Source organism: Chrysochloris asiatica, unplaced genomic scaffold (genome assembly GCF_000296735.1).
Source record: "Chrysochloris asiatica unplaced genomic scaffold, ChrAsi1.0 scaffold00052, whole genome shotgun sequence".
In the NCBI taxonomy this organism is placed as follows: Eukaryota; Metazoa; Chordata; class Mammalia; order Afrosoricida; family Chrysochloridae; genus Chrysochloris; species Chrysochloris asiatica.
The window spans coordinates 5,591,736-5,606,528 of NW_006408570.1; the positions used below are offsets into that span (position 1 = coordinate 5,591,736).

At 38.7% G+C, this 14,793-nt stretch overlaps 1 protein-coding gene across 2 annotated transcripts in view; it reads left to right on the forward strand.

The window, feature by feature from the left end:
• Positions 1-14,793, forward strand: part of NFU1 (NFU1 iron-sulfur cluster scaffold homolog (S. cerevisiae)) — a 61,825-nt gene that overhangs the window by 27,877 nt on the left and 19,155 nt on the right. For both annotated transcript variants that reach the window (XM_006862932.1, XM_006862933.1), the window contains 3 exons: positions 3,272-3,338; positions 9,678-9,792; positions 14,531-14,591. In XM_006862932.1, the coding sequence (XP_006862994.1) occupies positions 3,272-3,338; positions 9,678-9,792; positions 14,531-14,591 (243 nt within the window). The remainder of the gene's footprint in view (positions 1-3,271; positions 3,339-9,677; positions 9,793-14,530; positions 14,592-14,793) is intronic.

Genomic DNA, 14,793 nt, shown 5'->3' on the forward strand with positions numbered 1-14,793 from the left:
TCTAAACGCTGCAGTCGCAGGAGTGACCCATGGTCCCTGTAGGCAAGAGTCTCAAAATACTACGCGCCTTTCTTTATCCTTAGTAGCGCGATTTCTCAAAAATGTGAATTCAGGAGACTTTATGGTAGTTTAAAAGCCGTGGGACTGGTATATGAACATTTCCTTTGTGAGATCCCACTTGTTTTAACCGGAGCCTGTCCCTACCTTACTTTCCTGGTGGTCCTGCAGTACCAGAAGAAAATTCACCAATTTTAAGTGTATTAATTCGATATATTCTGGCAAATATATATAGTTGTTTAAGCACCACCATATTGAAAATAGAATACATTTTTATCACTGCAGAAGAGCGTTTATGTTCCTTTAAATTGAGTCTTGCTTCACTCCCATGTCGTGGTAACTACTGATCTGCTTTCTATATTTAGCAGATATAGTTTTGCCTTTTCTAGGATGTCTTATGAATGGAACCATGTAATGTTTTTTGGTCTGGCATCTTTCACTTAGCATAATGCTTTTTTATTTATTATTATTATTGTGAATTATGTGATCATCTACTAGTCTACAAGGGACAACACCAGCCCTACATTCATCCTATCCTACTTTGCTTCACTGCAATGATTACAATTCCCTGAATGCATCATCAAACAACCAAAGTGTACACTCTGCAAGCCTGCCCCCTGGCCATCAACACACACACCCTCACCCTCCCAGAGTCCAGAGTCCCCAGCTGCTCCATCTCTCCACGTCATTGTCTCTACCTCCATCTCTAGCATCACTGCTTCTCTGGGTAGGGTCCCACACTCCGCTCCTCTCCCTTGACGTTCCAAGGGACCTTCGCTCCTGAACTACAAAATCAACCACTCCCCTCCTTTTGTTACAAAATATGTACATTTACATTTCCAACACTCACAGTCAGACCTGTAGCAGTCATTCACTATAGAACCACAAGAGTCTTATCCCCATCTCTTTTCCAGACAAGTCGGAAACTGCTCTGGAGATTCTACTTTCCCCCACACCCTCTGGAACGAGGTTCCCTTTTGAAAGTTTATAAGCCAGTCACTTCTTGCCTTAGTAGCCCCCTCATTTTGGGTGGCCAATGTTTAAGTTGCCCATCCTTGTTGATCCTGTGTACTGAGGGAGTGGGAATGATCCTTGCTGTAATAATTTGTTCCTTCCTTTGAGCTACTACATTCACAAGCATAGGTCAAGTTCATCAAGTTGTAGCGGATTACTCTTTTTTTCCTCTTCTTTCTTCCTCTAGTCAAGTTCTGGTCATCCAGCTATTGAAGCCAGGTCAAGTGGGTACTATCTGCAAGTATTGGTGTTCTTGTGCATCTCCCTCACTTGATATCAGCCAGATGCTTCACTCTCCCCTCTAGTCCTCTGTGGCCATGTCCCTGTCCCTGAGCCCAGGAGTCTCTAGGTCTTGCTATACTACTGGCCAACCAGGTCTGAGCCCAGGTTGATGGACTCTATTGAACGTGGTCGGACTTAGCTCACAACTTCATTGCTGTTTTTCTCTCACTTCCCCTTATCACTAGACCAACGTGGTCAGCAGCAAGACCACATGCCTGCTCATGTATTCCCCTTGAGTCTTAGTCTTGGAATGGGGTTTGCCGTGAGGGGACCTGACCACTTGCCTTGATGGCTCAAGGGTAAATGACTTGCTTGTTCTTGTAGTAGTCAATCAGACTGCCATTATTGTTTTTTCCTGCTGGTCTTTCTTTCAAGAATCATCTTCTGTTCTTTTAGCCTGGAGCTAATCTACACTTAGCATAATGCTTTTGATAGTCATCCTTGTTTTTTCTTTTGGTTGCTGAGTAGTACAAGCAAATCTTGAAGCTATGAAGGGGCTTCAAAAAAATTCATGAAAAAATGGGAATTTTTCCATGAACTTTTTGAAGTCCCCTTGTATTGTGGCTTCATTTCCAGACCATTGCAATAAAGTGAATATTGCAATAAAGCAAACCACATAGATATTTTGGTTTCCAATTGCGTAAAAGGGTTATTTGTGTGCTATACTGTAAACTATTAAGTATGCGGTATCATCATGCAAAGGTTTGACATATTGTGAGAATTACCAGAATGCGACACAGAAACATGTAATAAGCAGATGCTGTTGGAAAATTGATACTGATAATTTGCTTAAATGGCAGGGTTGCCATAACCCTTCAGTTTGTAAAAAAAAAATCAATTATCTGTAAAGCACAGTAAAGTGGGATCTGCCTGCTCAACCTTGTCTAAACATACTCCAGTATTTATTTCATCATCAGACACGATGGACTTTTCCTGGATTTTGTTGTTGTTTGTAATTATAAATAAAGCTAATATAAAAGATTCATGTACAAGTCTTTTTTTGTTGTTTTTAACTTTGTATTATGAGTTGAGTGAAGGTTTCCAGAGCAGATCATCAGTTTTACTTTTAACAATTCCTATACCTTTTATTTCATCTCACTGATTGCAGTCCCCACAATGTAACATCATTGATCCCATTCTCCCCTGTGTTTCCTGTATCCATCCCTCCTCCCTTCCTAACCTTTCTGAACTTTGTCTTTGGGTAAATGCTGCCTTTTGGTTCTCAAATGGCTGATTATTTTAATGTCACTGAGTCGGTTCTGAGTCATGGCGACCCATTGGGTTCTGACCTGTAGGTTCTCCGAGGAATAGCTGGTGAGTTTGAACTGCCAACCTTGCCTCCAAACCAACTGTGCAGTCCAGCACATTAACCCACAGCTCCACACCAGGATTCCTGTTTGCCTTAGAGATCTGTCTGTTGTTTGTCTGAAATTTGAGCTCTGAGGGTAAGTTCAGTTCCACATCTGTAGGGTGACCTAAGGGTCATCCAGCAAGCCTGGTCTTTTTTATGATTTTGAGTTTTGTTCCACATTTTTCTCTCATTCTATCCAGACCTTCTAATGGGATCCCTTTCAGAGCAGTTGGTATTGGTAGCCAGGCACCATCTAGTTCTTCTGGATTCAGGGTCATAGAGACTGATGTGTGCATGGTCCACTAGTCCATTGGACTGATGGTTCTCATGGACAGTTCTTTGTGGAGCATATGATGTCATTTTTCTCAGGTAAATACTTAAAAATGACATTGCTGGATTGGAGTGTAAAAAATGAAACAGGATTGGCTATGAGTTGACAATTGTGGAAGCTGGTAATACATGTATCGCCATGATACATGGAAGTTCTCTTATTTTTTTCTGTACTTTTGTATTACGTTCTGACTATTCCATAGTAAAACATTTTATTATTTCTTTTTTTTTTCATAGGCAGTTATTCAGAATTGAAGGAGTAAAAAGTGTCTTCCTTGGACCTGATTTCATCACTGTCACAAAGGTAAATGTTTTTCTTGTTGTTGCTAGGTGCCATAGAGTCAGTTCCGACTCATAGTGACCCTGTATAGGGTTTCTGAGACCATAAATCTGTATGGGAGCAGAAAGTTTCGTCTTTCTTTTGCAGAGCAGCTTGTGGGCTGGAACCACTGACCTTGTGGTTCACAGTCTAGTGTTTATCATACAGAGCCACCAAGCTCCCAAGGTAAATGTAGTGAAGTGGTTGTGTGCCATGGAGTTGGTTCCAACTCATAGCCACCCTGTATAGGGTTTCTAAGGCTGTACATCTCTATGGGAGCAGAAAGCTTCATCTTTCTCCTGGAGAGTGGCTGGTGAAATAACCCTGTGGTTAGCAGCCCGGCTCATCCTTACTACGTCACCAGTGCTCCTTTGAACTACGTACCTCCTTTTAATCTGGTAACTGATTTGTAGCCACAGAACTTCTACTTTTATAGTAAGTGTGGTCTGTAGAATAAATACTGGACTGTTGATGGTTCACACCCACCCAGCCGCTCCTCGGAAACCCTATAGAGATTGGAACCAACTTGACAGCACTTAACAACAGCAAATAAACCAAATCAAACATGTTGCTGTGAAGTTGATTCTGACTCACTTTCAACTGTATAGGACAGAGTAGTACTGCCCTATACGGTTTCCAAGCCTGCAACTCTTTATGGAAGTAGACTGCTGCGTCTTCTGTGGAGCAGCTGGTGGGTTTGAACTGCTGACTTTTGTTAGTAGTGGACCGCTTGACCAGTGTGCCATTAGGGCTCCTTAAACTTCCATAGGACTTTCTGGAACTCAGAGTAGTCATTCAACTCCCCTCGAACAATTTGAAAGGATTATTCTTTCATAAGTTTTAAGAAGACCAAGGAGACAAGCCTTTGTTTACTGTCTCTGATATGTCCTATACATTGCTATGTGCTTTCGATATGTGAGGAATGTTAAACCTTTGTGAGAAGATTCCATTGTCTTTCAATTCCATTTTTCCACAAACTTTTGAAGTCCTCTTGTATTACCAAATTTAATTATAGTTAGGTATTTTATTTTATTATGGGAAATTATGTGTTTATATTTCTTAATGTTCTTTTGGAGATAGCCTATATAAAAGTTTTATAGATGAAACCTATACAAGATTTTCTTTTGGCTTTTTCTTTTCCTTGAATTGATTTTGGTGAGTCCCATCTTTTATTTCCCTTTTCCCTTCATTCTTTAGGTAGCTGTTTTTAAATGTCTTCAGCTGCATTAGTGTTTCTTAAGTGAAATGACTTCAACTACAGATAATACTCTAAGTTAAGGTACATGTTGATATTATGTAGGTGGTTGTTAAGTGTCATTGAGTCAGTTCCAACTCATAGTGAACCTGTATAGGGTTTCAGAGGAGTGGTTAGTGAGTTTCAACTGCTGACCTCGAGGTTAGCAGTCCAGTGCTCATTTTATAGCATAGCACAGCACATTTCATAGGTAAGTGGATTTGATTTATTTTCTTTCAGCAGCCTGCCTTATCAGGTGCTATTTCATTTATTTGCTATCTCAAAAGCAGCCAATTTTGATTCGTAATGGATAACTCAGAAGCTTCCTTATGTATCACTTTTGCTATTTCTGTTCTAAATGGATATGTTTTTGAAGCTTGGTGGTGGTGGTTGTATGCTCTGAAGTTGGTTCCGACTCTTAGTGATCCTGTCTAGGGTTTCTGAGGCTGTAAAACTTCATGGGAGCAGAAAGCCTCATCTTTCTCCCATGGAATGGCTGGTAGATTTCAAATACTGATCTTTCGGTTAATATTCCAGCTTGTAATCCACCAGTCATTCAGACATATTCAGAATATTCTTTTTATTACTGATATTTCCTTACTAAGTAGAGCTTACTGTTTGCTGAAGATCTTCCAAATAATTTGTTTAAATGTTCCCCAGAACCAGTTCCCATTCCCAGTTGCCTCTCACTGGTTTTACTTTTTTACCCACAGCAGTGCTTATTTATCTTACCTTTACTATGTTGTTGAGTTGATTCTGACTCAGCGACCCCATGCAGGGTTTCCGAGGAGAGGCTGGTGAGTTTGAATCTCTAATCTTGTAGTTCAGATGCAGCTTGTGATCAAGTGCTTATCCTACAGCACCACACCAAGACTTCCTTTGTGTACAGTTGCCAAAATGGTTCTAGTCCTGCAGTACAACCTTCAGCCACACATCCACTTTTACCAATCCTCGCAAAAACTGAATCTCAAATGAAGATTAAGGAAATTACAGTACACAGAAAATCCTCAAGTGTCGATGATACGAACGTTGGATGTGTTCCAAATCCAAGATGCAGGATTAGAACAGTGATCACAGCAAAATAATAGTGTCACTGGCGACACACACAACAGATAGTTATTAAAACAAGTGGTGTGACATCCTATAAATGGTGACCACAAAGAAAAGAAAAGTTGAGGCACCCTGTCTTATCTTTCTTAGAGAAATGGACCTATGATTATTTTTTTCTTGAAGTCAAAGGCAAACCTTTGTGCCTAGTTTGTGGCAATGCATTGTTGTTGTTGTCGAGTGCCATTGAGTTGATCTGACCCATAGCGACACTGTATAGGGTTTCCAAGGAGCAGCTGGCGAGCTTGAACCGCAGACCTTGCAGTTCAAATGGCTTTGCAGTTTGGCGCATTAACCCACAGCGCCACACCAGGACAGTGCGTTAGCAGTATTGAAAAAAGCCAATCTGGAGCGTTATTACAGCTCAAAACATGCTAAACTCAATTCATTGGGAGGCCAAATGCAACTGGATAAAATCAGTGCTCTTCAGTAAGTTTGGAATCACCACAAGCCGCTTTCACTGGGTCTCGTTGTAACTGAGATAATGTTATTCAGATGAGTTATGTAGTGAGTGAGCTAATCGCAAATTAGTTGAGACCTCACATAGATGGAGAGTTTGTGGAAGAGTGCATGGTGGCTGATGTGTTGTTGTTAACATTGTTAGCACCAGACACATTAAAATTGTTTCAGAGTGTTAGTTTGTCTTGGAGAACCGTCTCAGATGGGATTACTGACATAGCACAAGATATTGAGAAAACATTGAAGGATTGATTCTGCAGGAGGTTTCCAGTTTTTCTCTCTGGTTTGTGATAACAAATACTGCCCAACTGGCCATTTTCATTCATGGGATGACTGCAGAGTGTGACACATAAGAGGAACTGCTTTCACTGGAAGCTATGCCTGGCAGTGCAAGAGGTGAAGACTTGAGAGACTTGTTTCATCAGTGAAAAAACTTGAGCTAACATTTGAAAAGTTAAGTGACTTTTCTACATACAGATGGAGCCCCAGTCATGGTTGGTTCACAAAATGCCTTAATTGCATTTGTCAAGAAAGAGCTGAATCATCTCAGTCTTGATCCAAGTGATTTAATAATATGCCACTGCATCACGCGCCAAGAAAGTCACTGTGCACAGTTGTTGTGGCTCAAAAATGTGCTGTGAACAGTAGTGTCACGAATAAACTTTGTCAAAAGCAGAGGGTTTAAAAGCCTCCAGTGTAAGTAGTTACTGAATGATCTTGACTCTGAGTATAGATAGTGATCTTGTTTATCACTGTGAAGTATGATGGCTGAGCCACGGAAACGTGCTCATGAGTTTTACGAACTGTGGGATGAAGTCAAGCAGTTCATGGATATGAAGGGAAAACCTGTCAGGGAACTGAGTGATAGCAAGTGGCTGTGTGACCTAGCATTCTTGGTGGACATTACCAAGTACCTCTCAGAGCTGAAGGTCAAGCTGCCTGGTCCCAATCAACTTCTCAGCTCCCGGCTTTCAAAGGCGAAATCATTTGAAACAAATGATTCCAATAATGAGGCTGTGGAAAGTGTAACTAAGGGAATAACACAGTGCATTTCCCCAACCTGGGAGGACAAAAGGCTTCTACAGCACTTGAATATGCTGGTGAATGTTTGAAACTGAGACAGTTAATGAAAGGTACAAGGAAGTGAAAAGTAACCAAATGGAATTGAACATCTTTGCTATGCCATTCAATGTAGAATCAGCTGGTGCATTAACCCACAGCACCACACCAAGACTCCCGATCTATCACATTGTTGTTGTTGTTAAGTGTTGTCAAGTCGATCTTGACCCATGGGGTGAGCTAATTAAATGTGCTATGGGTTAATGCACTGGACTGCAAAGTCATTTGAACTGCAAGGTCGGTGGCTCAAGCTCACTAGTCACTCCTCAGAAACCCTGTACAGGTATGGGTCGGAATTGGCTTGATGGCACTTAACAACAAAAAACAACAATTAAATTTTTGACCAAATATAGCAGGCTAATTTTTAAATTGATAATTTTGCACAGCCTGCAAATGATGTTATAAATATCAAAATGGCCCTTGATAGAATAAAGTGTCCTCACTCTTGATATAAAGGGTTTCCCATGAGCAGCTAGTGGGTTTAAACCACCAACCTTGCAGTTCAAGCCGACCTTGCAGTCCAGCGCTTTATCCTACAGCACCACACCGGGACTTCAAATTTCACTGCTAACTATGTGGAATTTGGCGATCCCCAGCAGGATGGCTGACTCCCAGCCCTCTGTTCACCCACGCTAGAACAATGCAAGCAAGCCAAGCTCACACATGCCAGTCTGCTTTCCTATTGCCTTATTTTCAGATACGCAACTAAAAAGCATCCTTTTCAGAAACCCTGCAATATGACCAAAAAACCCTAAGTCTAAATGAAAACTTGCTCTGAAGGAAATCAATGATTGACAGAATAGGCAAGAACTTAAAAATCTGAAAATCCTCAGAAATGTTTAAAAAGTTACTGCTTCCATAAGATAGTAGTAGCACAGACTTTAGGAAATGACTAATGGCACAGGATGCATTAAAAAAAAGCATTTAAAAACTCAAAGAAAGCTAAATTATATACGAATGCTCCAAAACAGGAGGCACATCTTCCAAATTAGAATAGAAAGTGAGTATGCTTTGAATGGAATGGATTCCATTCTAAGCAGCAGGTGGATTAAAAAGGTAGAGGAATTTCAGGATCATGCTGTGGATCTACTCTTAGATCACTACGATTGCAGGACTGTACATAACAGGCTTTACAGCTCTTGCTTTTAACCCTTGCACTCCTCCCTATGTCTTCCATGGCTTCATACTTCTTTTGCCAACCTCCCTTTTAATTGTATATTGCCTTTCTCCTCATCCAAGTTAACCCTCTAGCCACTGAATTACACCGAATCGGGCTGCGAACCTTAAGGTCAGTGGTTCGAAACTACCAGCCGCTCCTTGGGAGAACGATGAGGCTTTCTACTCCTGTAAAGATTTACCCCCTCGGAAACCCTGTACAGGGTCGCTATGGGTCGGAACCTACTCAACGGCACTTAACAACAACAACCTTTCCAGCACTGTTAACCATCAAAGAATGTTTAATTTAGTGTGAAAACCTTTTCTTGACTTTTTACAATAGTACTTTCATACAATATTTGTCCTTTTGTGATTGACTAATTTTACTCAGCATAATACCTTCCAGGTTCATCCATGTTATAAGGTATTTCACAGATTCATCATTATTCTTTAACATTGCATAGTATTCCATTGTGTATATGTGTTCTGTACTATTTAAGGAGCCCTGGTAGTGTAGTGCATTATAAACTGGGCTGCTAACCACAAGGTCAGCAGTTCCAGTAAAGATTTACAGCCTTGGAAACTCTATAAACAGGGTCACTATTAGTGGGAACCAACTCAATGGCACACAACCACCAACCAATATTTAAGTATTTATTTATTTATAATTCTGTCATATTATGGAGTCAACTTGCTGGCCAGGTATAGCAATGAAACAGTTATGATCTCTTTCTCATGGATGTCATTCATACTGACCATCCACAAGTCGTCCTCCAGTAGTAGAGCCCTAGGTAAGACATGTTATGCGTTTTCATTTTACATCATTGTATCATTACGTTTCATTAGTACTCTTTACTAGTGTATGTAAGTTGAGTTTTTTGAATAGTTGTAGGTATTCTTTTTATTTGATCGTACACTTCTATCTTACTTCTTCAAGAGATGAGTCTCTTTATCATCAGTTTTCATCACGTCATGAAAAAGTATCTTAAGCATTTTAATATCCCTGCAATGCATGGCACATATAGCACACTTAGTAAAAGTTTGATGAATGAATGAATGGGGAATGTTCTAAGATTATGAGTCAGACTCTGTAAGAACTGAGCTCAGAATTTACATGTGTTCTCTAGAAATAGGTAATCATGCACAGTAGAATGCAGGTAGAAAAAAGTTTTTGAAAGATACATGTACTGTTCTGTATTTTGTCTTTTCCCTTGAGTGGAAATGTAATGGTTTTCTTCAAATGTTCACAGGAAAGTGAAGAGTTAGACTGGAATTTATTGAAACCAGATATTTATGCAACAATCATGGACTTCTTTGCATCTGGCCTACCGCTAGTTACTGAGGAGACAGCTTCAGGAGAAGCAGGTAATGTGTCATGTGAAATAATACTTACTCTTCTCCCTTTGTTTAGACTTTTCAACTTCATTCACATTTACTCTGGTTTCAGAAGTAATAGGAATACAGACTTTCATTCATTTAATTAAGTTAGCTCTGCAACAAATTCCAGAGGGAACAAAAATCTCATGCACAGTAGTTTTATGTGTCATTTTGAAACTTTTGTATAGAGTCTATTATACAAAACTAAATTAATATGTCAAAATTTTAAAAACATGCAGAAACTAATAATGCTAATCAGCTAGCCCTCCACTCAGATTTAACAAATGTTAACTTTTACCTTAGTTGCTTTGGACCTTTTTTCAATAAAATAATGAAAGAGGCTGCTAAAGCCTAACAGCTCCCAAACCATTTTCCTCCACCTTTCAGCTCTGTGAACAATCTTGCTTTCTTATTTTTATTACACTTGTAAGTCTCTCCAGGGATTATTTAGAAATTGGTTTTTATTCTTAAATTTAAATAATTTGTGCCGTACTACAATTTACCTTTTTCAATTTAGTTTCTGAATAAATCCATTTTTTTAAAATGTAAATCTGTGTTTATGCATTTTTAAATGCTGGCTAGTATTCCATTATACGGGGTCCGGGTGTGAATAAGTATTGGACTGCTAACTGCAAGGTCAGCGGTTCAAACCCACCAGCTGCTCCTCTGTATCCTAAACAGGGTCGCTATGAGGCAGAACCAACTAGACAACACTTAGCAAAAACATTTTGATATATGAATAAGTTACAGTTCATGAATTTGCTCCTTTATATCCAGTTGAGTGATTTGTACTGGTTTCTCTTATAAATATTGCTGTAGTGACTTGTACAAGTCTTCATAGGCACCTGTGGAGCGTTTCTTGTGAGTGCATTTTTAAAAGTGAAATTGCTGTGTCTTAGAGGTCTACAGTTTATTGGATGCCGTGTGTTGTTAATGTGGTTTTTAAGTGCTGTTGGGTCGATTCCAACTCAGTGACCCTGTATAGGGTTTCTGGAGTTCTGGTGTGGCACTGTGAGATAAGCACTCAATGGGAGGGAGTGTTTGAACCGTGAGGTCAGCGATTCAAACTCACCAGCTCCTCCCCGAAAACCCTATACAGTGTCACTGTGGGTCAGAACTGACTCGACGGCACTTAACAACAACAATCGAGTTTCTGAGAAGCAGATGGTGAGTTTGCAGTTCAAACCGACCTTGCAGTCCAGTGCTTATCCTATAGCCCCATGCCAGGACTCTGAGGTGTAGATACCCCAAAGTGATTGTTCTCATCTCATACACATAGTAGTATATAAAGGTTTCAATGTTTTCATATCCTTATTAGGAGTCCTGGTGTGGCGCTATGGGTTAATGCACCAGACTGCAAAGCCGTTTGAACTGCAAGATTGGCGTGGTTCAAGCTCACCAGCTGCTCCTTGGAAACCCTATACAGGGTCGCTATGGGTGGGAATTGACTCGACTGCACTTACCAACAACAACAACATCATCACTTAAGGAGCTCTGGTAGCATAGTGATTCCGAGTCAGGCTGCTAATCTCACGGTAACAGTTTGAAAACTACCAGTGGTTCCACAGGAGAAAAATGAGTCTTTCGGTCCCCGTAAAGATCTACAGCATTGCAAACTCTAGTCAGGGTCACTATGAGTCAGAAATGAATCCACTAGCCCATAACCACCACCACTACCATCATCACTTAATATTTTCTTCTACTTTTTTGTGTTTTTAGGGGTTTTTTGGGGCCAATATGTTAGGTATGAAATGGTATCATGTTTTATTTGCATTCCCTTAATTAAAACTGAGCCTGAGAAGATTTTCATATCTTTATTGGCCAGTTAGTTTCTTTGTCACTAAATTGCCTGTTTATATCTTTTACCCATTTTAAAAAATTAAGTTTTAAGTCTTTTTGTTTACCGATTTTAGCAATACAAAATAATATGTTAGGTAAATGCATAGCAGATAACTTCTCTCTAATCATCACTTGGAATACCTGTGTGGTAAATGCTTAACACACTCCACTGTCAACCAAAATGTCAGTGGTTCGAATCTGCCCAGAGGCACTTTGGAAGGAAGGCCTAGCTATCTAATTCTGAAAAATCAGCCATTAAAACCCTGTGGAGCACAGTTCCCCTAGGACACACATGGGGTTGCCATGTGTTGGGTTTGCTGTTAAGTCGGGGTGACTTGACAGAGACAGAGTGGATAGGGTGGATTATAATTAGTATTCGATAGTAATATCTGTCAAGGAAAGTTCCTCAAATTTGTTTTTAAAAAAAAAAAAAATTGGTGGTTTTAGTCCCTTTATTATCCCATGTGAATTATATAATCATCTTGGAAAGTTCTATGAACAACCCTGTTGAGATTTTGAGTGAACCTGCATTGTATTTATAAATTAAATTTTGGGTAATGAAGAGTTCTTCAACCTTAATTCTTTTCATCTGAAAAATATTCCCATTTCTTTGGGACTTCAAGTGTGTTCTTTTCTTGGTAAGGTCTCGCTTATGTTTGTTATTTCTAATTCTAGATACCAGATAGGACTTGTTGCCATCTTTATTAATCAAGTAAAGGTTTACTAAGAGCTCTGGTAGCATAGTGATTACGAGTCAGTCCGGTAACCTCATGATAAGCAGTTAGAAACTAACAGCCGTTTTGTGGGAGAAAGATGAGGCTTTCTGCTCCCGTAAAGTTTTACAGCCTTGGAAACCCTATGCAGGGTCGTTATGAGTCAGAACCGACTCCACGGCACACAATCTCCACCACCACCAATGGTTTACTATGTTCCAGGCACAGTTCTAAGCACTTTACTCATTTCACATGTGAGAAAACTCAGACTGAGCGGGTGAGTAACTTGCCCAAGGTCACGCAGCTGGTTAATGGTAGAGTACGATGTCATCCCTGGGCAGCTGTTAACTACGACATCATGTTTCCTAGTTGACTTTCAAAATCTGTTTTCTAATTGGAGGGAGGGAGGGTAATAGGAGTGGTACTGTTTGTTATGTATTGATTTTATATCCATCAATTTTGTTGAGCTCTTTCACTTACTCTAATTGTTGATGAATTTTAATAAGTAAAGACCATAAAAACTGAATGCTTATGAATATGTATATATGCACATATACATACACACTCACATACTTACCTTTAGATGATTTAGCTTCACTAAATCATTTTTAGTTTTCGGGTCTAGATATAGACCCTAAAAGAGTTTTCCCAATGTGGACAAGGCAACATGTACAAAGCATGTTCATTAAAATATTTTTTAACTGTAACAGCAATTAAAAGGAATGAGCTGTATCTAGAACTAGCAACATTAAAAGATACAAAGTACTAATGAAAAGGAAAATTGTAGATGGGTAGGTACCGTTATTAGACTATTTATATAAATGTTTAATAATACATCAAGTAGTTATATGTATTGTTGATGGGTATATAAACGATATAACTTTCTAAAAGTAATTGGCTGCATATATAAAAATTTCAACTAACATAAGCTTCTGGACTCAAAATCTTCCTGCTAGGAATTTACCTCATAGATGTATTTGTGAAAATACATGGATATGTATTCATACAAGCAGGTGTGCTGAAAGATTGTTCAAAATAGTGACAAACCTGAAACACTGATGAAGTAATCAAGAGATTGACTAAGACAAATTAATATAAAGATTACTGTGCACTTATTTTAAAAACTGAGGCCTACCTTATATGCTGATGTGAAAAGCCCTTCACGATATATTAAATATGAAAAGAATAAGATCTAGAATTGTGTTTAGTGTATGATCTCATCTATATAAATTTATACATGTAAATGTAAACATTTATTCGACGGATATACACGAAACCAACAATGTTGTTGTTGTTAAGTGCCATTGAGTCAAGTGCATTGAGTTGGTTCTGACTCATAGTGACCCTTTATTGAGTTTCCAAGGAGCAGCTGGTGGGTTTGAACCACCAACGGTTGCCTATTAAATTAAAGAGATGGTGGAAATAGAACTTGAGTTTGCTGACTTAAGAGAATCTTAGCTTTATCTATTATGGTTTATTTATTTTATTAAAAAATCCTCAACATTAATATAATCTAATACTTGTTAGGAGATTGCCAGCATTCTAATGTTTGTTAGAATACAATTTGAATTCTCCATATTTTCACGTTTTCAAATTGTAAATTTCAAATTTCTCAAAAAAAAAAAAGAAAAAGCCTAAGGATAGATAGCGATTATTAAATAACTTTATAAAGGTAAACAAAAGGCCAAAAAGTTTATGCACAGCAGATTTGTAGAACATTTATGATACCTAGTCTTTTTGAAAACTGCTAAATTGAGAAATTGAGATGTAATTTAGCTTGCAAACTGGGTGTGCCTTTTTACCTCAAAGTTTTCGTTAAACTCGGGATGATCTCTGCTTTTTCTGCTACTTTTCAATCCTTGAGAATGAAGAGAAAAGTTTGAAAACTCTCTGGCCAGAATTTTCAAACACTAACATGATTAGTCCAAGGTGTTTCCATATGCTCACCTTTATTACCAAATGTTGAGTTGGTTAGTGCTCTGAATTTTCAATCATAGAATCAAATAAATAATCTTTCTACTTCCCCAAATCAATTATATCACCATACCAAGTTATGTGTCTATGTTTTCAAGTTTTTAATGAGCCATAAAATGAAAATCTTCCTGTTTTAATGCTTGTACTTCCATGAATATGAAATTTCTACTGTTGATATTTTTATTTATGATTGTTTCTAGGATCTGAAGAAGATGATGAAGTTGTAGCAATGATTAAAGAGTTGTTAGATACTAGAATACGGTATGTACTCATCTCTACTTGAAACCAAATGCTGCAAAGGCAATTTCCTGATAGCGACACAAGGGGCCTTAAAAAAAAAAAAGGGAAAATTAATTAAAAGATAATCTCATTTTTCCATGAACTTTTTGAAGCCTCTATGCATACTTTTGGTTTGTCTGTAAGACTACAGTAGAGTTCCAAAATAAGTATGTTTTTGTTGTTG